This window comes from Hypanus sabinus, chromosome 22 (assembly GCF_030144855.1).
Source record: "Hypanus sabinus isolate sHypSab1 chromosome 22, sHypSab1.hap1, whole genome shotgun sequence".
NCBI classification, from domain to species: Eukaryota; Metazoa; Chordata; class Chondrichthyes; order Myliobatiformes; family Dasyatidae; genus Hypanus; species Hypanus sabinus.
In genome coordinates this window covers 51,982,084-52,003,914 of record NC_082727.1, presented here as the reverse complement: position 1 = coordinate 52,003,914, position 21,831 = coordinate 51,982,084, and the positions used below count along the sequence as shown (strand labels likewise).

General features: G+C 39.3%; 1 protein-coding gene across 3 annotated transcripts; it reads right to left on the bottom strand.

Moving 5' to 3' along the window:
• Positions 1–1,349: 1,349 nt before the first annotated feature.
• hpdl (4-hydroxyphenylpyruvate dioxygenase-like) lies at positions 1,350–21,804 on the bottom strand. Of its 3 annotated transcripts, XR_009507484.1 has the most exons (7): positions 20,699–21,804; positions 19,358–19,524; positions 16,937–16,987; positions 13,470–13,621; positions 7,764–7,903; positions 7,121–7,257; positions 3,333–3,452 (listed from the first exon to the last, which is right to left on the bottom strand). XR_009507484.1 is itself a non-coding variant. In XM_059947727.1 (6 exons), exons 1-6 carry the CDS (start codon positions 21,526–21,528, stop codon positions 3,248–3,250), a joined length of 1,545 nt encoding a protein of 514 aa, XP_059803710.1. In that variant the 5' UTR covers positions 21,529–21,801; the 3' UTR covers positions 1,350–3,247. The 3 variants fall into 3 exon arrangements, 2 of the variants coding, with proteins under 2 accessions (XP_059803710.1, XP_059803711.1); XM_059947727.1 differs by lacking the exon at positions 7,121–7,257 and having other exon boundaries at positions 1,350–3,452; positions 20,699–21,801; XM_059947728.1 differs by lacking the exons at positions 7,121–7,257; positions 16,937–16,987 and having other exon boundaries at positions 1,350–3,452; positions 20,699–21,800.
• Positions 21,805–21,831: the final 27 nt, after the last annotated feature.

Genomic DNA, 21,831 nt, shown 5'->3' with positions numbered 1-21,831 from the left:
TGATACTAAGGTAGGAGATGTTGTGGATAATGAGGTGGGTTTTCAAAGCTTGCAGGGAGATTTATGCCGGTTAGAATGGGCTGAACGTTGGCAGATGGAGTTTAATGCTGAGAAGTGTGAGGTTCTACATTTTGGCAAATAGAACATACAGGGTAAATGGTAGGGCATTGAGGAATGCAGTGGAACAGAGAGATCTAGGAATAACAGTGCATAGTTCCCTGAAGGTGGAGTCTCATGTAGATAGGGTGGTGAAGAAGGCTTTTGGAATGCTGGCCTTTATAAATCAAAGCATTGAGTATAGGAGTTGGGATGTAATGTTAAAATTGTACAAGGCATTGGTAAGGCCAAATTTGGAATATTGTGTACAGTTCTGGTCACCAAATTATAGGAAAGATATCAATAAATTAGAGAGAGTGCAGAGACTATTTACTAGGATGTTACCTGGATTTCAGCATTTAAGTTACAGAGAAAGGTTGAACAAGTTAGGTCTCTATTCATTGGAGTGTAGAAGGTTGAGGGGGGATTTGATCGAGGTATTTAAAATTTTGAGAGGGATAGATAGAGTTGACATGAATAGGCTGTTTCCATTGAGAGTAGGGGAGATTCAAACGAGAGGACGATTTGAGAGTTAGGGGGTAGAAGTTTAAGGGAAGTACAAAGGGGTATTTCTTTACTCAGAGAGTGATAGCTGTGTGGAATGAGCTTCCTGTAGTAGTAGTAGAGGCCAGTTATGTCATTTAAGGTAAAATTGGATAGGTATATGGACAGGAAAGGAGTGGAGGGTTATGGGCTGAGTGCGGGTAGGTGGGACTAGGAGGGCTGAGATGGCCTGTTTCCGTGCTGTGATTGTTATATGGTTATACATACTTAGACTCAACCTGTGCATCAGTTTTTGTATGTATGAAACTGGTTTTATTCCCAAGCACCTTGCCTTGTGTATCCTTCCTTATGATGGATAAATAAATGTCCTAACCACCCCTGGGAAATGTTTCCTCTATTTAAATCCACTTCCAGGAACTTCAAAACAATCATAAGTCATCACTGGATTAAAATAACATCTACCTTAGATTCTATTCTTATAAAAGTCCAATTAATTCCAGATAAAGTGATAGGTTTTCAATCCATAAATTTTCCTAAAGACTATTACAGGGTCTTTTGGAATACAACAGCCATTATGGGGTAAAATTGGGTTCTGGTATATCACATCCTGTATTGTGGAACTATGTGGTATAAGTGATCCAAATGGTGCACCTTGCTACAGTTGGAGAGAAGGTGGCTGAAAATCAAAGCTATGAGCCTGGTTACAGAAATATCTCTACAAAGAATAAGTGCTCCAAAAAGTGATCAAAAGTTCTTTAATTATTAGCCATATGAATCCAACGTAACAAATCTTTTTTGATAAGTGTTTCTACTTGATTAACAGATGGTCACTTAAGTAAATAATTAAAAATCTTACAAAAAATCTGTGGAAGGAAACTTATACTTTGAATGCAAAGTAAAAATATAGTGAACCAACAGGAAAACAATTAAAAACTAAGATACAAATTTCAAAAACTTGGTCAGTGATACACAGAACTAAATAAAGACCCTTCAGCTCAACTTGTCTATGCTAAGATCTTAGTCTTCCTTCCTGAATTAGTCTCATTTGCAATTTGTTAGAACTAATATAATCCAATATGCAGCAGACTATGACATATTACTTTCTTACTGATGTATCTTTGAAGATTTTCAAGTTACAGAACTACAATACCCTATTTAAAATATTTTCTAATTCAAACAAAATTCATATTCAGTGCACTTCACGATAAAGGGACTAAAATCAGGATGCACTATGATCCTCAATGTCTTAAAGGCAAAGGCACATACATTTAGTTAAATGTTCTCCAAAAGAGAAAAATATGGTAAACTCAAATTACATAATTTTACAACAGAAATGATAAGCAAATATAGTATGTATTTATTCATTATGCCTTCACTGATAATCTCTAGTTTGATTCAAATTATAAAACCACAAAGGAAAAAATTAAAAAGGATTGTTTTATGTGCTGCTATTGTGTAAACTGAAAAGCAGTTTTCTATCACTACATGGATAGAATTAATTTCAGTTCAAATGTACAAGAATTTTAAGGTACCTCTATACTCATTTACTTAATATTGGAGTGCCAAGTCCCCTTGCCTCTAGTTCCAACCAAAATTGAAAATTCCATTAATGCAAATCTACATATTTAAACTCACTAATCTGCACATGTAATGGACTTGCATATCTGGACATGGAAGTTGACTCTATTGCACATCAATTAACCCTGGTTTTGACCTCTGCTGTAATGTATGGAAAAATGTTTATCATGCCAGAGTACACAAACATCAGCAAATAGGCCATACTAAATTGGAAGTGATATCAGTGATTCTTCTTGACCTGGCCACAGGGAAAGCTCTTCCTCTGAATTGATTGTGGCATCATTTGAATTGTACATTTTTCTTCTAAAATTTCATCTCAAACATGGTACCTGTGGAAACGTAACCCTTCTAAATCTTTTTGAAGTGTGAAAAAGGAATGAACTTTGAAATTTTGCATCAAGATCAATTTGGTAATGTTGTTTCAAACAACATATCTAATTGTTGACTGAGTAGGGAAAAATTATAGAAATATTAACCTGAGGGTTTAATTCCTAGAAATTGATCCACATTGCAATTTTTCATTTGGCAAAGGCACATCTGTGTATATGTCACAAAAAGCAAGATAACTTTTTTTAAATTCTTTTTCCACTCCAACAAATTCTGAGAATGAATTTGATTCTATACCAAATTTTTGGGTAATGATTTGTGAATTCTGTAATGATGAATTTCCATTAACTGAACCAAGTAGGATGGTCTGCACATGGCTTTCTGCAAGGACCCATGAAAAGTGAACTAACTAGAGGGCAAAATTCTGAATCCAAATGGATTCAAGGTAAAACCAAACCAAATGATCTACATTTGAAATATCAAGTAGCTTCAAATACCAAATCTGAAGCACTCGAGTTGGGAACACATATGGATTCCTAAATCTTCCTCAGACGCAGAATATAGAATTTAAATCAACACAAAATAGTACAAGGCATCAAACATTAAGGATAAAGATATCTGTTACAGTACATTTATATTTCATATTTAGTACAATTGCACATCTTTGGAAAGCAGACCCTAGAAATTCAATGCCAAAAGCAGGACTGTGGTCTGATAATTCCAACTGTCACTGAATAGTCCTTCAACTTGAGAGCAAACCGGCATTCCTTGTCAATATTCCCTTTCTGGTTTTATTCTCCTCATGCTGATCCATAGACGTCTGAACAGATTTCCACAGTGCACGGATATTTCCATCTCCAAATCCAGAGGCACCCTTTCGCTCAATGAGTTCAAGAAAAAAAGTCTCTTCAGAAAATATTGGTTTTGTAAACATTTGCATGAGGTACCTACAAAGGAAATTTTGATCATAAATGTTCACAAAAATATCATGAAGCTCAATTCTATATGCCAAATCAGAATCTGCCTCGTCTCTTGTAGAAATCAATTTTGCTAATTCTAAGGAGGAACTATAGAAGGGGGCCATGTAAGTAGTGAGCACTGGATGAGAATAATAGGATGAAAACCACCCCTAATAACAAAACCAGCAAGCAACATACATTGTTTGATAACCAAACTTCAAAAATTATTCATTCCTAGTTCTGAAACTAATATTAGGAGAAATAAAATAGCAAACCAGAGAACATTGGAAGGTCTCAGAACAGCACAATTATAAATGAAATTAGTATGACAATCTCAGAAAGAGAATGGCACTTTAAAAAATTATTGAAAAGTGTGAGCTATTTTGATAGCTTTTTAAGTGAATGCTTGAATGTAATTCTTAATACCCAAAACTTCTACCGTGATGTAATAAAGGGTGACGAAGACTTTAAAATGATGCTCATTACCAGCGCCCAAGTAATATACACTTATGCAGGAAATATGCATTTGGAATCTAGCCACAGGAATCTTTAGGGGTAAAAAAAAAACTTTGCAGGGATTAACAAAAACATTACATGATTTTTAAGATAGAGGAAAATGTCTAGTCTGCTCACTTTCATACGTCATAGTTTTCTACAATTAACATATTAAACCTCGCCTGATAATAAACTAACATTGAGGCATATCCTGCAGTGATACTTGCATAAATGCTGGCACTCACAGCCTTTTCTTATCAGTTTATAGCACCGTGGCCCAAGATGCTTATTTGGTTTCCTATTGTTTCAGCAGGGAGTTTCTTTACACCATTAAGCGCACCCCCTGGCCTTTCCATTTCTGGAATCTCACAGCCACGGTCTCTGACAGAACTGACAAATTGATGCAGCTGAACTGAGGAATGGCACATAGTACAACAGATTTTCTGAAAGGAACCACTCATTTTGGTTTCTGAAACTAGTTCCAATCTCAATTGTTTACAAAATTTAATACAAAGCTATGGAGTCTTGACTACACTTAAAATAGTATCTAATATGAATGCCAGACGAAATAAAAGTTATGTATGCCTGAATATTGCTGTTGCAGAAGGTACAAGTTTACAGGTTCAGATTGCCATTGGTTGCACTTCTGTTCCTATCAATGTTCCATTGAAATGGTAGAACAACTTGTTTCTGAATCTGAGCCAACAATATTGAAAAGACCACACAGAGAAGAGTTCTTAAAGACAAACTAGGAACAGGTGGAGATCCATGAAGATATGGACTACAAACATTGCACAGCAAAACACATTGCACATACAGGCAGTCCCCGGGTTATGTACAAGTTCCGTTCCTGAATCTGTCTTTAAGTCGGATTTGTACTTAAGTCGGAACAAGTATATCTGGTAGTATTTAGTTGTCAGTTAGTCAAAAGTTTGTCTTAGTATATATTTTACCTTTCTATGCACATAAAACACTTAAGAAACGTATGTATTCCAATAATTAAACCACTGTGTTCCTTAGTAATAATTGTAGCTTTCAGAGGGGCAGGGCCTTTCACAAGCTCCATTATTCTCACTTTATCCATCATCCTTTAAAATTGTTTGTATCGTTGACCGACTGTAGCCTAACACTTTTCCAATGACCAATGGCATTTCACCTCTTTCCAAACGTTTTATTATTTCCACTTTATTTTCAATCGTGATCGCTTCCTATCAATGGATCAGACACTGTGGGCTGCAGGTCTGACCTGCGCCAGCTCCTGAGGTCCACTGGGTCCTAAGGACCACCTCACTGAATATCCCAGGTCCTAAACTCCACCGCACTGAGACAGGTTAAATGGGACAAGTGGGGGCTGTGCTGGGTTTAGGTATTTGATCCTCCACAATATTCCTTGTGGGAATTTAAACTGGAGGTGGCAGTGATTTTCTTTTACAAGTTCGAGTTGTGAGCTCAACATCAACCCAGCACGGATGGTATGGGAGTCACTGGGTCGACATCAACCCGGCACGGGAGCAGTCTGTCGTCTGTCACTAATTCTAACTCGGGAACCTCTGTTCTCGAGCCTGGCGCTGATCTCATTGCGCCACCGGCCGACTGGAACTGGGGGGGGGGGGGGGGGGGTCAGGCTGAATCTTACAGAAAATTTAAGCCAAATACAAAGTTAAACACTAAACACAGTGTCAACGGCAATGACTTAAAATAGCGGACGGTGTCGCGATCCGATTTAAAATGGCAGACAGTGTTCTCCTTCCTCAGTTCGTAAGTACGAGTTGTCTGTAAGCCGAATGTTCGTAACTCGGGGACTACCTGTAGTTCAGAAACTTCAGAAAGCATGTAAAAAAACACTTTAGAAATATTCCATTTAGAAAAGGAACGGTGAAACAATCCCAGCGCCCCAACAGCAAATGAAATAAAATCCATATTTTTTTTTTATAGTACATTAACCTCATGAGAATTTTGACTGAATTCTTTTTAATATGAATACAGTGCTTTGATGTTTCAATTTGCCCAGATACAAAAAGCATCCAATAACACTGGAACTGATAGTTGACTGGATTTCAGTGACACATGTCTTTGTGCTAAAGCAACAGCTTTTACAAAAGCTACTGAATATGCTGTAATGGTGCATTCAGTCCATAAATGCTTATTAGCAAGGAAGTTGAAGGATGTGATGTTTGGTTTTGATGCGGATTATAATTCTGAAAATAGTTTTCTTTTTGTGATTTTCCTAATCAATACAGGTCTTTAACAGCTTACAAATACTCCACTTAGGTTCAGCCTGAATGTACAAACAAGCATTTGAGAGAAAGGCAGGGTACATTTGCTGGCTGCTCGGAGGCTGCAGGCATGTCTTCCCATGCAGAAACTATTTTTGGCCATATTTCCAAGTCACAGACTGTTCAGGTTAGAACTTTTCACAGGACAGCACCCTGCTGTAACTTTGGGAGGCTCTGTAATGTTTCACATCAGGGATGAAGGAGGTTGCAATCTCAGAAAGGAAGTCAAGCTTCAGTCTCAGATTCAGTTTGCTGACAGCTGGAGAATGTCCACCATGCTTGCTGCCATAACAACTTGCATTTCATACATATCTTTAATATAATAAAATGGCTCACCTCACCTAGAAAGAATCATCGTGCTTGATAAATTACAACAGACGCTGAAAGAGCTACTTTCGATAAGCATCTTAGAAAATGTAGGCAGAATACCAGAGAAATTAAGAATTTCAGAGCTTACAAACTAGGTAGCAACAAAAATTTGATTTCCAGAAAAATCAGACATATGTATTTACTTATGGAGGTGTAACATGGAATAGACTCTTTCAGCCCTTCAAACCACGCTGCCCTGCAATCCTGATTTAACCCTAGCCTAATCACAGGACAATTTACAAGGACCAACTAACTTACCAACCAGTAGGTCTTTGGACTGTGGGGGGAACCCGGAGTACTCAGAAGAAACACTCACGGCACATGGAAAACATACAAGCAGCAGCGGGAATTGAACCCAGGTCACCTGTTCTGTAAAGCATTCTGCTAATCGCTACACTACCATGCCACCCCTCTTTCAGTATTCTCCAATTAGAGGATCCTAAAGCTAGGGAAAGTGACACAATACAGTCCAAATTGTTTGGGATATCTTAAAGGGCAACATGATTCACACCTTACCAATAATTAGGGCTTCGGTCTCACATCTCAAGATGCAGGCTTGATCCTGACTGAGTACTGACTGCATGAAGTCAGCACATTCTCCACGTGAGCATGTGGATACTCCATATTCTCCTCACACCTCTAAGGCATGCCTCCTATAAATCAAGTGCTAGTGTAAGTAAATGTCAAAAAAAAAACAATAAAAAATAGGGAATTATTGGGTGTGTGAGAGAACAAGTTTGAGAGGGGAAGGTGGGGTGGAGAGAGGAGGATCGATGCAAAATAAGGAGAGAGAATGGGATTGGTAAGATTTTTTTGTGGAGAGCAGATGGATCAAATAGCCTCCTTCAATGTCACAGTAAACAAGAGTGAGATTTTCAAGTCAAAACTTGCCAGACTGCTAAATATCACTGGTCAGAACTTCGAGGTGGATATTGAGTAATGGCCAAGATTGCCTAAACATAATGTCCCTGTATACTTTCCTGAGAGACCTGTGGTGGTATTGAACTGTTCAGGTTACCCTGGTTGTGTTTTTCTCATCAAGATATAAATCAGAAAGCAGACAGCAAAGATTATTTTATTCAAATTTTTCTTCAAATATTATTAATGACAGTAAACTGACCCAGAAGACTTTAAATATTGTCTCAAAAAACAAACAAACCTGTTTTTGTTATCATCTGGCCTATGACATTCAGCTTCTTTACAGTGCTCACCATCAACCTCTGAATCGAGGAGAATGCCATATCGTGAAAGCAACTCTGGATCTTCTCCTACTTTCATGATCTCCTGCTGTTTGTCAATCTGTAAAAACATGACAAAGGCAAAAGAATTTAGTACAAATTTGGTCTACCCAAATAGGATATTAAACTTATAATACCTTATAATTAAAATACCTAGATATAAAAAAATAATCACAAAATGTAATTAAACACTAGTGGAGAAAGAAACTTTATTCAATAATTTGTCTTTCAGAAACAACTACAGCAAATTATTTTGCAATTAAGGCCCAGGATCTAAAGCAATAATTGGTCACTATTCGGGGGAGGGGGGGAATATTAAGAAACGGTAAATGCAATGTTAGATTAAATAGAATCATTGGGAGTCTATTTTTAATTTCATTAATTTTAAGAGGCACAGAAGTTCATGCCAATAAATTGTTGGTGGTGATTAGCTTTATACCAACAACCACTGTGCATACCAAGTGACAGCACAATGCACATGTTCCTCCTGATCAAAAATGATTTAATGTGTAAAAATAATCCAGGTCAGAATTTTGCAATCACCAGCAATGGAATGATACTATCACCCACACACATTTCAGGATTTTTGAGCAGTCAAGTATTTAAGCTTAATTTTCAGCACAACTAACTCTACAAAGGATATATGATAGTTAGTGATAGTTAGCTCTTCATTCAGACTGCAAATTCCTTTCAAGGAATTAGTGTAGTTCAAGGAAAATGGACAAAAAAAAAGCTTCTGTTTAAAAAAAATAATGAAGTTATAGAATAATTTAATTTTCATTAAAACTTCTGGAATTAGATTATATTTGTATAAAACTGGTTTGTGCTCAACTTCAACAATCATGAAGTGCCTTGAGTGGCTGGTAATGGATCATACAAAATCCCACCTTCCAGTTACATTGGACCCTTTCCTGTTGGCCTACTGCTCCAAACAGCCTACTGAGGTATATAGCCTCAGCCCTCCAGCCCCCACACCACCCCAGGGCTGAGTGCTCAGCAAGCTGCTGACACATGACTGCATGACAGATTCAGCTCAACCCTGGAAATGTGCAGTGCAGGATTAGTGATTTTGCTGAATCACAGGTTGTTATGTTAGGATTAAATAAATAAACACCTCTAACCCACCTGATGATCACCTCATCCTACCTTTAAAGTATCCTGTAAATATAACAAGTTGGATAATAAAAAGAAACTACAAATGAAAAGTAAGTAAAATTTATTGAAGTACAGCACAGCAAAATACCTTAAGACTAACAAGTTACACCTGTGGGTTCCTGCAGTGTTAGAGCAGCCAAACACAGTGATAGGTTGAGAGGGTGAACAGCTTTACGTTCCTCAGCATACACAGAGGATCTCACGTGGTCTGTACATAACGGCTGTGTGGTGAAAAAAGCACAATAGCACCTCTTTCACCTCAGACAGTTGAAGTAGTTTGGTACGAGCCTCCAAATCCTCAGAACTTTCTACAGTGACACAACTGAGAGCATTCAAACTGGCTGCATCACTGCCTGGTAGGGGGACTGTACTTCCCTCAATTGCAGGACTCTGCTGAAAGTGGTGCGGACAGCCCAGCACACCTTTAGATTTGAACCTCCCACTATTCGGGACATTTACAAAGAAGTGTGTAAAAAGGGCCCAATGGGTCATTGGAAACCCGAGCCACCCCAACCACAAACTGTTCCAGCTGCTACCATCCAGGAAACAGTACTGTAGCACAAAAGCCAGGACCAACAGGCTCTGGAACAGCTTCTTCCACAGCCTGAAACAGCCATAAAACCAGATTACTGATTACCAGATTCAAGGTGGTCGACCTGTACTTATTTGCATCTATTTCAATGCAAGGAGTATTGTATGTAAGGTACATGAGCAGAAAGTATGGTCAGCATGCAGAATTATGATATTGTAGCCATTAGTGAGAATTGGTTTTCAGAAAGGGCAGGACAGATTGGAGTACTCCGCAGATGCAGGAGAAGCTTTCCTGCACGAGACTGCTTTAGAGCAGTAACTTTTTCTTCAGCAGGTTGTTGATTGGAGTGCTGCGCAGACCCAGAAGCGTTCCCATGCAAATCTGGCAAAGAAATCCAATCTCTATAAAGGGTGGTACTGTCTAGCGGAGCAGTCACCATGGGAGCAATCTTGAGTCAGAGTGGCAAGGTCTTGACTCAACATACGGAGGAAAGGCAAGTAGGCATGTTCATTCCTTATTTCTTATTTAACTCAAAGGAATAGGGACTACATCTACAGGGCCAGTGTTTTGTTCTGAGTGTCAGATGAGGGATTTCCAGGAGACTACCAGCCTCCCCGATGAGCAAGTCATCGTGCATTGAGATGCAGCTCCTAATAGACCGTGTTAAAAGACCGGAGCTGCAGCTCAATGACCTTCAGCTTGTTAGGGAAAGTGAAGAGATGATAGATAGGAGCTACAGAGAGTTAGTCACCTCAAAGCTACAGGAGACAGATAAATCACTGACTGTCAGGAGAGGGACGGGAGAACGTCAGATAGTGGAGAGCACCTCTGTGGCCATTCCCTGTAACAATAAGTACACCATTTTGAGTACTGTTGGGAAGATGACCTACCTGGGCGAATCAACAGCGGCCGTGCCTCGGGCACTTAGTCTGGCCCTGTGGCTCAGAGGGCAGGGAACTGAACAGGATGGCAGCACTAATAGGGACTCTAACGTTCTGGGGACAGATGGTCATACTGTGGACATGAAAAACAGATGTTTCTGAATGCATCCAAAATATAACTTATAATAAAATAATAAAAAAATTTATAATAATAAATTTATTTTTATAATAATAAATACTATAATTTCTGGAGGCCAGAAGTTATAGTACATACTGGTACCAGCCACTCAGATGAAACAAAAAAGGGGAGGGGTCCTAAAAAAGAATGCAGGGAGTTTGTTAGGAAGTGAGAAGCAGGACCTCAAGACTAGTAATCTCAGGGTTGCTACCTATGCCACACAACGGTGAGGATAGGAATAGAATGAGGTTGCAGATAAATGTGTGGCTGAAGAATTGGGGCAGTGATTCAGATTTCTGGTTAGTTGGGACCTCTCCTGGGGCAGGTATGACCTATAAACGAAAGGGTAATGTCATAATTGTAATGTGGACTTCAACATGCAAGGGGATTGGGAAAATCAGGTTAGTGTTAGATCACAGAGAGGGAATTTGTTGAATGCCTAAGAGATGGCACTTTAAGAACAGCTTGTGCTCGAGCCTACCCGGGAGAGGCCATCTTATATTGTGTGTTGTGTAATAACCCAGATCTTATCAGTGAGCTTAATGTAAAGGAACCCTTATGAGACAGTGATCATACTATGATTAAATTCATACTGCAATTTGAGAGGGAGAAGCACAAGTGTTATGGGCCAGTATCGCAATGGAATAAAGGGAACTACAGAGGTGAGAGAGGAGCTTGCCCAGATTGACTGGAGGATATTGGCGGGGTTGATGGCAGAACAGAGGTGGCTGAAGTTTCTGGAAATACTTCACAAGGCGCAGGATAGATGTGTCCCACAGAAGTAGTTGCTCTCAAATGGCAGGGGTAGCCAACTATGGCCGACAAGGGAAGTTAAGAATGTTATTAAAGCCAAGGACAGGGCACATAAGGTAGCAAAAGTGAGTGGGATGCTGGGCAATTGGGAAGCTTTTGAAATCCAACAAAAGGCAACAAAAAAAGAATGAGGGAAAAGATGAAATATGAGGGCAAACTACCCAGTAATATAAAGCAGGATACTAAAAGCTTTTTTAGTTATATAAAGAGTAAAGGGAGGTAAGAATTTCTATTGGACCACTGGAAAATAATGCTGGTGAGTTAGTAGTGGGGGTCAAAGAAATGGCAGATGAACTTAATGGGTACTTTGCAACTGTCTTCACTGTGGAAGGCACTAGCAGTGTGCCAGAGGACCATGAGTGTCAGGGAGCAGGAGTGAGTGTCATTGTTATTACAAAGGAAAAAGTGCTATGTAAACTTTACAGTCTTAAGATGGATAAGTCACCTGAAAAGGAAATTATAGGCCAGTTAGCCTAAACTCAGTGGTTGGGAAAGTGTTGGAGTCTATTATTAAGGATGAGGTTTTGGGGTACTTGGAGATTAATGATAAAATAAGTCAAAATAAGCATGATTTCTGTAAAGGGAAATCTGGCCTGACGAATCTGTTAGAGTTCTTTGAGGAAGTAACAAGCAGGGTGGAAAATGGAGAAGCAGTGGATGGCATTTACTTGGATCTTCAGAATTAATTTGATATGGTGCCACACAAGGCTGCTTAACAATATCTTTGGTGTGACAGGAAAGTTACTGGCATGGATAGCAGAATGGCTGACTGACAGGAGTCAGTGAGTGAGGAAAAAAGGGGGCCTTTTCTGGTTGGCTGCCAGTGATTAGTGGTGTTTCTCAGGGGTCAGTATTGGGACTGCTACTTTTCAAATTGTTTGTCAATGATTTGGATAATGGAATTGGTGGCTTTGCGGCAAAATTTGTGGATGATATGAAGATAGGTGGAGGGGTAGGTGGTGCTGAAGAAACATTGCCATTGCAGCAGGACTTAGGCAAATTGGAAGAATGGGCAAAAAAGTGGCAGATACAATACAGTGTTGGGAAATATATGAATTTTAGCGCTGCATGTAGCACACCGCTACATGATAATCATTTTGGTAAAAGGAACAATATTGCAGATTATCTAAATGGGACGAAGGTTCAAACATCAGAGGTGCAGAGGGATTTAGGAGTCCTTGTGCAAGACTCCCAGAAAGTTAATTTACAGGTTGCGTCTGTGGTAAAGAAGGCAAATGTAATGTTGACATTTATTTCAAAGGGAATCGTATATAAAAGCAAGCAGGTAATGCCAAGGCTTTAGAAGACACAAGTCACGTCACACTTGGAGTATTGTCAATAGTTTTAGGCATCAACAGAAAGGATGTGTGCCATTGGAGAGAGCCCAGAAAACGTTCACGAGGATGATTCTGGGAAAGCCTTTACTGCATGAGTATATGAAGAAAGTCTTGCTACAATTGTACAAGCAAGACAATTTCTGAAATAACGTTCGCAGTTTTGACTTTCATGAGTAAGGAAGTATGCACCTTACTGCAACAAAGATTAACTAGATACATTCCTAACATGAAAAGATTACCTCGAGGAGTAATTAAGACAAATTGGCCTATATTCTCTACAGTTTATATAACCTCACTGAAATATAGGAGTTTCCATGGAAGCTTAACATGGTGGATGCTGTGAGACTAAAGGCCCTAGAACCAGACAGTAATTGGGTAAAGGGTTACATACAGAGCACATTCTTACCAAAAGTGGTCCATACATCAATGTCATAATAGCCAGAGATATGGAAAAGCAGAGATTTCTTCAGAACAATGCAGTTCTTAAGACAGATTTGAAAAATTCTTCCCTCAATCCAACAACTTAATAAAAAAAGTTGGATGATCATAAGTGATACCTACTCAAGAATTATACTGAACATAGTTAGTGCAAACCTATTGATGTTTGACTCATTCAAAATAAAGAAAAGCACAAACTTAATCTTAAATCCTAGAAGAAACCATCTTATATTACCTTTTGAGATATCGTGTTTTTATTTCTTTTGTAAACTATTTAAATTTTAAGTCAGTACCTCTGTGTAATATGTAGCAGGAGGGGTAAAAAACTGAACCCCGGCATCTACAAGAGATTTGCAGGTGGAAACTATGTCACTGGTGTACAATCCCACATGCTGTATTCCTGCTCCACGGTGCTCCTCCAGAAATGTGTCAACTTGGTTTTTACCTAAACACATACATAAATTATTTGTAAAAATATCTAATAATTCATTACAATTTTCAACATGTTAGTGTCAGGCCAGAACATCAGTTGGTTGTGATTAAAATTTAATTTAGCAATATTTAATTTTCCATTTTATTTACATAGCAAGATACAAAAGAGAACAAATATCATTTAGGCAATTTGGTGGAACAAGTAAGAGTGGCCAACTATCTGGAATGACACAGAAGTTGCAGAATAAAGTTGAATCTATAACAACCCTTCAAGAAATTTAATTTCTCTTCTCCTTACACACTATTGCAATCCAATGTAGACTTGTCCCCAAATGAGGTATCAACATAATTTAGAAAACATTGTTAAAGGCACTTCAAACTACACCAATAAAGTTTGCTTAATTTATAGGACAAAAAAAACCTACAATGTTGCCCAAATCTTGGTACATGTTTGTTTAAGTTTGAGATTCATACCGTTCCAAAGTATGATCACCAGTAAATACTTGGCTAACAAAACCATGAGCTTTATACTTTATTACTTATCTGTATACATAACAAGTACACTGCTTGATTTACTATTTCCTTCTGTTGTCATTTTCAAGGTTGCATCACCACAATTTCCATTTTTGCCCTTGGCTGTTAAGATTAGGCATGCTGGATGATTTCAGGCCCAACCTTGGAAATTATGCAACCAATTCTTTGTACTAATACTGCAGATCAAACTCATTTATCTTTGAGCAGAATTTATCATTTGTGCAGTTATTTCATCTTGTGCAACACTATCACGTTTAATAATGTAAATTTAAATGGATGTTCCCTTTTAATGTATTAAAATAATTTACCTTGATGTGCATTACTTCTCATACTATCAGCACAACAATAAATTATGAAAAGCAATAAGCAAATTTGTTGAGATCAAACCAGCCCACTATCAGGATCATATTAAGAAAATATTTGCATAATTTAAAGTAGAAATATCCACGATCTTTTATAGTGATCACACTCAATGTCTTTACAAAGCAGGAAGTATCTGAATATTAATTCCTAAAGTGAGGTTACAGAGCCATCATTCAACAAATCAACATACAGTGTCTATCAAAGTATTCACCCCCCCCAACTTGGCAGCTTTCATGTTTTATTGTTTTACAATAATTTCACATTGTAGTTAATTTGGCTTTTTTGACACTGATCAACAGAAAAAGACTCTTGGGTGTCAAAGTGAAAACAGATCTCTGCAATGTTATCTAAATTAATTACAAATATATAACAAAATAATTGATTGTATAAGTACTGACCCCCTTTACTATGACACCAAATCATCACTGGTGGAGCCAACTAGTTTTAGAAACCACGTAGTTAATTAAATGGAGATCTGTGTGTAGTCAAGGTATTTCAATTGTAAAAATACACCTGTATCTGGAAGGTCCAACTACCGAGTTAGTATCCTGGCAAAAACTATACAAGACAAAAGAACACTCCAAACAACTCCACAAAAAAGGTTACTAAAAAGCACAAGTCAGGGAATGGACACAGGAGAATTTCCAAGTCACTGAATATCCCTTGGAGTAGAATTAAGTCAATCATCAAGAAATGGAAAGAATATGGCACGGGTAAACTTGCTGAGAGCAGGCCATCCTCAAAAACTGAGTGACCATGCAAGTAGGGGACCAGTGAGGAAGGCCACTTATGACAACTCTGGCAGCCAGGCAACTGTGATACAGATGGAATGTAACCATAATAGCAGGTCACAGCAAGTGTATATATAATACTTAGATTTCACCTCATCACTTTCCCCACCAAAGCACAAGTCAGCAGCATGAAAGAATACACTCCATCACTGAGTATTATCCTCATTGCACTCATACAAGAGGCAACACACCACCACCATTCAGGGTAAAGTAATCCACTCGATCAGTTCTTAAACTACCTGATTAAAAAAGTTTTTCCATCACTATAGGCATACAATGACTTCAGTACGAACTACCAGCAATGTTAACCAAGGGACCCATGGCCATATTTCTGAACGCCAAGGCAAGATGGTACAAAGGCACACCATCATACTGAAAACACCCTGATGTATACACATTTTACCATTCCTTCAATAGCACCATGTTTAACCTCTAGAATTCCCTACCCAAGAGAAATACAAGTGTGTTCTTAATGTACCCCCACCATCACCTTTCCAAATACAAAAAGCACGTTTCTTCTCCTGCTTGTCAGACTGAAGTACATACTGAATTTACTTTGTATAGTTATTTAACACTAAGATAATAAGCACTGTACTAGCATCTTCCCCGCCATCTCTCCGGTATTCTCTCACCTCCAGATTTTAAAGCACAGTAATAATGGGATAAAATACAAAAAGCAGATCTTCACCAGAACCACTACGGAGGTGCATGTCCAAAAGTTGGATGTATGCCAATGTGACTTTTAACCTTCAGAAAACAACAATGTTAATACATAGTCTCTTGTAAAGAAGATTTGCAGTAAATTTTCAAATTATTAATTGAAATGAAGACAATCCACTCCAAGGCCTGAAAACATGAAACTGGGCCTCAATCCAGTAGGCAGAACCAGTGCTATTTATTATCAAGAGAAGTAACATTGCTGTTCTTAATCATGTTTATCCTTCATGGACACAAATAAACAGTACACTGGCTTATAATTTAATCTCAAATACTTAAAGTTCAATAACATGTTTGCACAAATTAACTGCCAAGTGATAATAGTTACTTCCAATTTTGAAGACACACGTTTAATTCTTCTTTATGCCCATTTCAAATTCTATTCTGTTATTCTTTCATAAGACAAACTTCTTCCTCCTGAAATGCCAAATATATCTTTCAGTTTTAACTTTGTCTGATTTGTAAATGCACATTGCCTGGCCAATGTTTAAAACCTCAGAAGCTCAAAACCGACACTGGCTCCCAACCTGACTGTTCCTAGCAGTTTCCATTTGAATTCCAGATTTTGAGCCTCTAAATTTTCAGTTTCCATTACAGTTATCAGATCAGCAGGGTAGATACTCAAAGAACATTTCCTGTTATTAATAACTGTTTAGCAAATGAAGCAGTCCACACTTGCGAGTAATAAGACCTAGGTAGCATTTTGGTATGCACTGATAATGACAACTAACTACCCCACCAATTCTTAGGTAAAGTGACTGGCAAAAGGTCAGCAGATGGAATAAAACTTGTAGAGTGTAGTTACCACTTTGGGAGGGGTAAAAAACATAAAAGTGTTGCTTACATGTGAAGTACACAATGTTGCCAACAGGGACCTTATACACAGTATTTAAAATCACTATAGATGTACAGCAAATACTTACATTGATAAAAAACTCGACCTTGGCTTTTATTGTCAAAGTTGATACACCTTGCTACAAAGTAGAGAACATTAATCAGTTTACGTGTCCTGCAAATAGATTTGGTTCCATTAGTTAAGGAGGAGTGTGGATGGAGACAATTCAAAGACTAATTGTTGATTCTCAGTAATGTAGCTGGAAGAACCCGAGCTGGAATTCTGAAGAATGAAAGATGATCTTGTTGAAATATGAACCTGCGGAGGCCTGGCAAGTTAGATGATCAGAGAATATTTCCTCTTGCTTGGTTTCAGAATAAAGGGCAACTTGGTGAGGAGAAATTCCTTTTCTCAGAGAGTCGAGAATTAATTGGTTCTCTATGACAGTTAGAGGAGAAAAGTACTATATGTTCAAATTTGAGACAGTAGATATTTAGCTTATATAGGTTAAGCATGAATATTAAACAGAGGACAAAATCTAAATGAAATAGAAAGCTCTGCTCTTTATTTATATTGTTTGTTATTTCTTAAGAGTTTCTAACCACATGACAGATAGTTCTTTTGGAGATGTTGGGGGGTGGGGGTGGGGTTGGTAGCAAAGTTCAACCTCATCTTGAAAACTCTTAACGCCCATCCAGGACAAAGCAGTCTAACTGACTTCTTCCAATCAATGCCTCTACCTTTGGCAAAGTGCCTACACTGTGTATAATGAACAAAAGGCACAGCAGTTACCTCTCAAACTGATTTCTACCAAGAATAAGGGCAACAGATCATGGGAACCTCATACAATTCAGGTTCCCATCAAGCAACAGACCATGCTGTCTTGGAAGTATTTTATGTTTTCTTCATTATCACTGGAGCACCCTAGCCAACAGCATTATGTACCTTCTCTACGGCAGGATTGGGCGACTCAAGGAGTTAGAACGAAGAACAGTATAGCAATTGATGGGCCCACAATGTTATGCCAACCTTGATGCCAATTTATATTAAATGTGCTCCTCTGTTGAATCATCCATACCCCTCTATTTTCATATTTAACCTCTTGATTCCACTAATAGCCCAGTAAACTATACCAGGCACCTACCACACACGGCACTTTGGAAACTTCAGTTTATTGCAAGGGAACACATACAGATCAGATCCTAAACTATCACAACCACCACCGAAATGTATGCAAAAAGAGCCAGAGAGCAGAGAGACACTTCAGCACAGTGGAGCAAAAGGATAAAGGAGAAACATCTCTTTAAAGTATTCACATGAAATGGACCCAAGTAATGTCATACAAATTTGTCTACGAGGTTGACAATGCACCTGGAAATTACTCATCAAGTTGTTCTTCCATATATTCCAAATATCTTGCTCCAATTTTGGTCAAACACAAGCCAACAGCCACACTGAGGATACTTTTCAGACCAAAAGAACAAACCAAGCTATTGGACAAGAGCAATGTGGTCTAGAAAATCCAAATGAGGGGACTGCAGTAAATATTACGTCAGCCAAACTGGGAGAAAACTATCCATGAACATCAATTGGCTGTTAAGTAGCATGACAAACTCTCCCTATTCTCTACCCATGAAGAGCAAGAGGGGAGCAAATCCGACTGGGTATCAGTGAAAGTCATGATGCAAACATGCAAGAGAATTCCTAGAAGCATGGTTTTCCACAAACAATTCTGTAAACAGACATGAAGCAGATCCTATTCATGAGTAGAATTCCATTCCGTAACACTCAAAGCTTGCTACACAACCAATTGGCAATGATAGTTCTTCCCCTACATCACAAATGAGTTTCTGTAAGGACAACTAATCAGCTGATTGACAACTATATAATGGCAAAGCTTTTAGAGGACACAATTAAAAAAGCACTGCTGATGTGTCCTCTTATGGTGACAAAACATTCACAAGTAAATTGCTAAGATTGGAGAACAGCTTAACCCAACCCTTCTCCGCATAATAATAAAAAATGGCCCCTCACCTTTAAACTTCCCTCAAAGTTCAGCCACTATCCTTTCAAGGACACTTAGGATTGGGTGACAAATGCCTACCTTGATAGTAATGTTATGTTCTAAGAACACCAAGAAATGAACAAAATACAGTTTAAGAACCAATGAACTAAAGATGAAATTGGAAGAACCTTTATCCACAAAGCAATTATAATCTGGCTGGTGGCACCTTATAGGGTGACAGATGCAGATTAGATTGTGATCGTCTGTTTAGTATTTAATAGGGAAATTATGCAAATTTGATTAACTAACTACAGGCAAAATTGACATGACACTTTGATGAATAAGACACCCAGTGATTCTATTGTTAAAATATTTGGCCAAATAAAAATCATTGGATATTACATGGAAAAATATCTGAAACTATGCATACGTAAAATACAGCTTCATTTAATTTTTTTTTTAAGAAATGACTTTTTTTTTAAAACACAGTAATGTCTGTTGTACCTTGATAGGGTAAGGACTCAGCAATCACAAACTTGCAGTCTGTTTTCTTTTCTTCATTTGAAGAGATTGACATACCAACTTCACTGCATTTCCAATATTCCATAGCAGTCAAGCGCAATCCAATGTCATTCCCTTGAATGACATAACCATTGTCTACACTTTCATTTCTAGAAAAATAAAATGTTTGACACTATTACAATTCAAATGATCCTAATAGAGACAAGGAGGCATACAGAAGTGAGATATATCAGCTAGTTGAGTGGTGTCATAGTAACAACCTTGCACTCAACAGCAGTAAGACCAAAGAGCTGATTGTGAACTTCAGAAGATAGGGCGAAGGATCACAAGCCATTCCTCAGAGAAATCAGAAGTGGAGATAGTGAGCAATTTAAAGTTCCTGGGTGTCAAGATCTGAGGATCTAACCTGGTCCCAACATATCAATGCAGCTATAAAAAGACAAAGGCTATACTTCATTAGGAGTTTGAGAAGATTTGGTTTGTCACATAAGACACTCTAAAACTTCTACTGATGTACGGTGGAGAGTATTCTCATAATCTGTAGCACTGTCTGGTACAGGGCAGCTACTGCACAGGTCCAAAAGCTGCAGGAAGTTGTACAATTAGTGAGCTCCATCTTGGGTACTAGGTCCAGTGATGTGAAATCTAATAAAGCGTTAATGTTCAGTTGGTTACTCTTAAAAAAAACACTTAAAATCAATTTTTAACTGTAGAAGTTGAACCTTCAGCAAATATTTGTATCTATAATGTAAAAATGTTTATTACACTGCCTGGGAGAAGTGGATTAACAAAAATAGAAAAAAAAAACATAATAAAACACACCATGGAAATAGGTTTGAGTTCATAAAAATGGGCAGAAAAAACATGTTGAACACAGGTCTTAATTGTCTTGAGGTAAAGTCACACGAGAAACGTTAACTCCATTTCTAACTCAACTAATTGTTTGAATGGTTCCAACGTTAGTGCTTTATTTTTGCTGAACTTCAGGTTTTTCAGCACCTGTGGTGCATTTTTTATTTGATGTTTGTAATTTGTGAAAAGTCCCGCAGGGTATCATTATTGTTTACAGAATAAACACCAGCGCCAAAATTATCGCTCTGACAACCTTGTAAGGTTTCAGAGAGACATAACAAAGACTTTAACGGCAGGACACACTTGTAAACCTAAAGTGAATCCTTAAATGCGAGCAATGGATCGGTAGTTACAAAACAACACCATCATATTCCCTCCACCGCCATCGCTACATTTCCAAGTAACTTATCAAGTCACAAGAGGGGTGATGGAAACCTTTGCGTTATCTAAAGCTCCTCCATCAACACTCACCGATTAATGAGAAAGCGCTGGAAGCCGAAGCACATCCGGTACCAGTCCATGATGTAGTTGCTGTGCCCTTGAGGGCACGCATAGGTTATGTGATCAAAATGAGTGATTGCCACCGGACCGCCGGCCTGCTCCGGAGACCGGACGGCAGCTACAGGGCACGGATCGAAACCGGGGAGAAGGTCTCCGAAGTAGTTGCTGCGGTCGATGAGAGTGTGGCGGACATCACCTACCACCGACCCCAGCACAGAATAAGTGACCGAACCCAGCTCGTCCTCCACCGGGCTCGGTGGCACTAAAACCTGGCAGCCCAGGCGGCTCAAGTTGAGTGTCGCCCGCTCCACGTCCTTCACCTCGAACGACACGTTGCAGGCGGTGTCCACCACATGCGCCGGAGCCGCGTCGTACAGAAAGCCCTCCGGCCCGGTGCACCGGCCGCCCGCGCTCTCGTTAACGATGAGCGCGGCGGAGCCCCTCCTGAGCAGCGATTGCCGAACACTCGGCGTCTCCCGGTGGCCGCACAGCTGGAAACGGAACAACCGCACCAGGTGGCGGACCAGGCGCCCGCTGTCGCTGACATGGAAAGCAAGGTGACTCAGCCGCTGCACCGGGGCCGCCATTAACCAGCATGGAGGGTCAACTGGGACGGAGTGAGCGGGATATCGGGTCAAGGAAACTAATGAATCAGCGAATGGTGGGGAATTTGGAAACAAAGCGGCGAGGACCGGGAATACTCTGCCGGTCAGGCCGCGTCTGTGGGAAGACAAATCAAAATCACACCGCAGTCTCAGGACACACGTGTGGAGGCGGAGCTCACGTTTGACCAAGCCCATTGGTCGGAGTTCACATGAGGGCCAAACCTATTGGTCGAAGCTCACATGAGGGTCAAGCCCATTGGTCGAAGCTCACATGAGGGTCAAGCCCATTGGTCGGAGCTCACATGAGGGTCAAGCCCATTGGTCGGAGCTCACATGAGGGTCAAGCCCATTGGTCGGAGCTCACATGGGGACGGATTATTTGCTCCGAGCCGGCAGGCGGGAATGAGCGGTGGAGGTTTCGGGCCGAGACTTCGCACCGGTTTAGTCCCCCTTATAGATGTTGCGTCAGTTTCTGAGGTGCTCGAGCGTTTCCCGCGC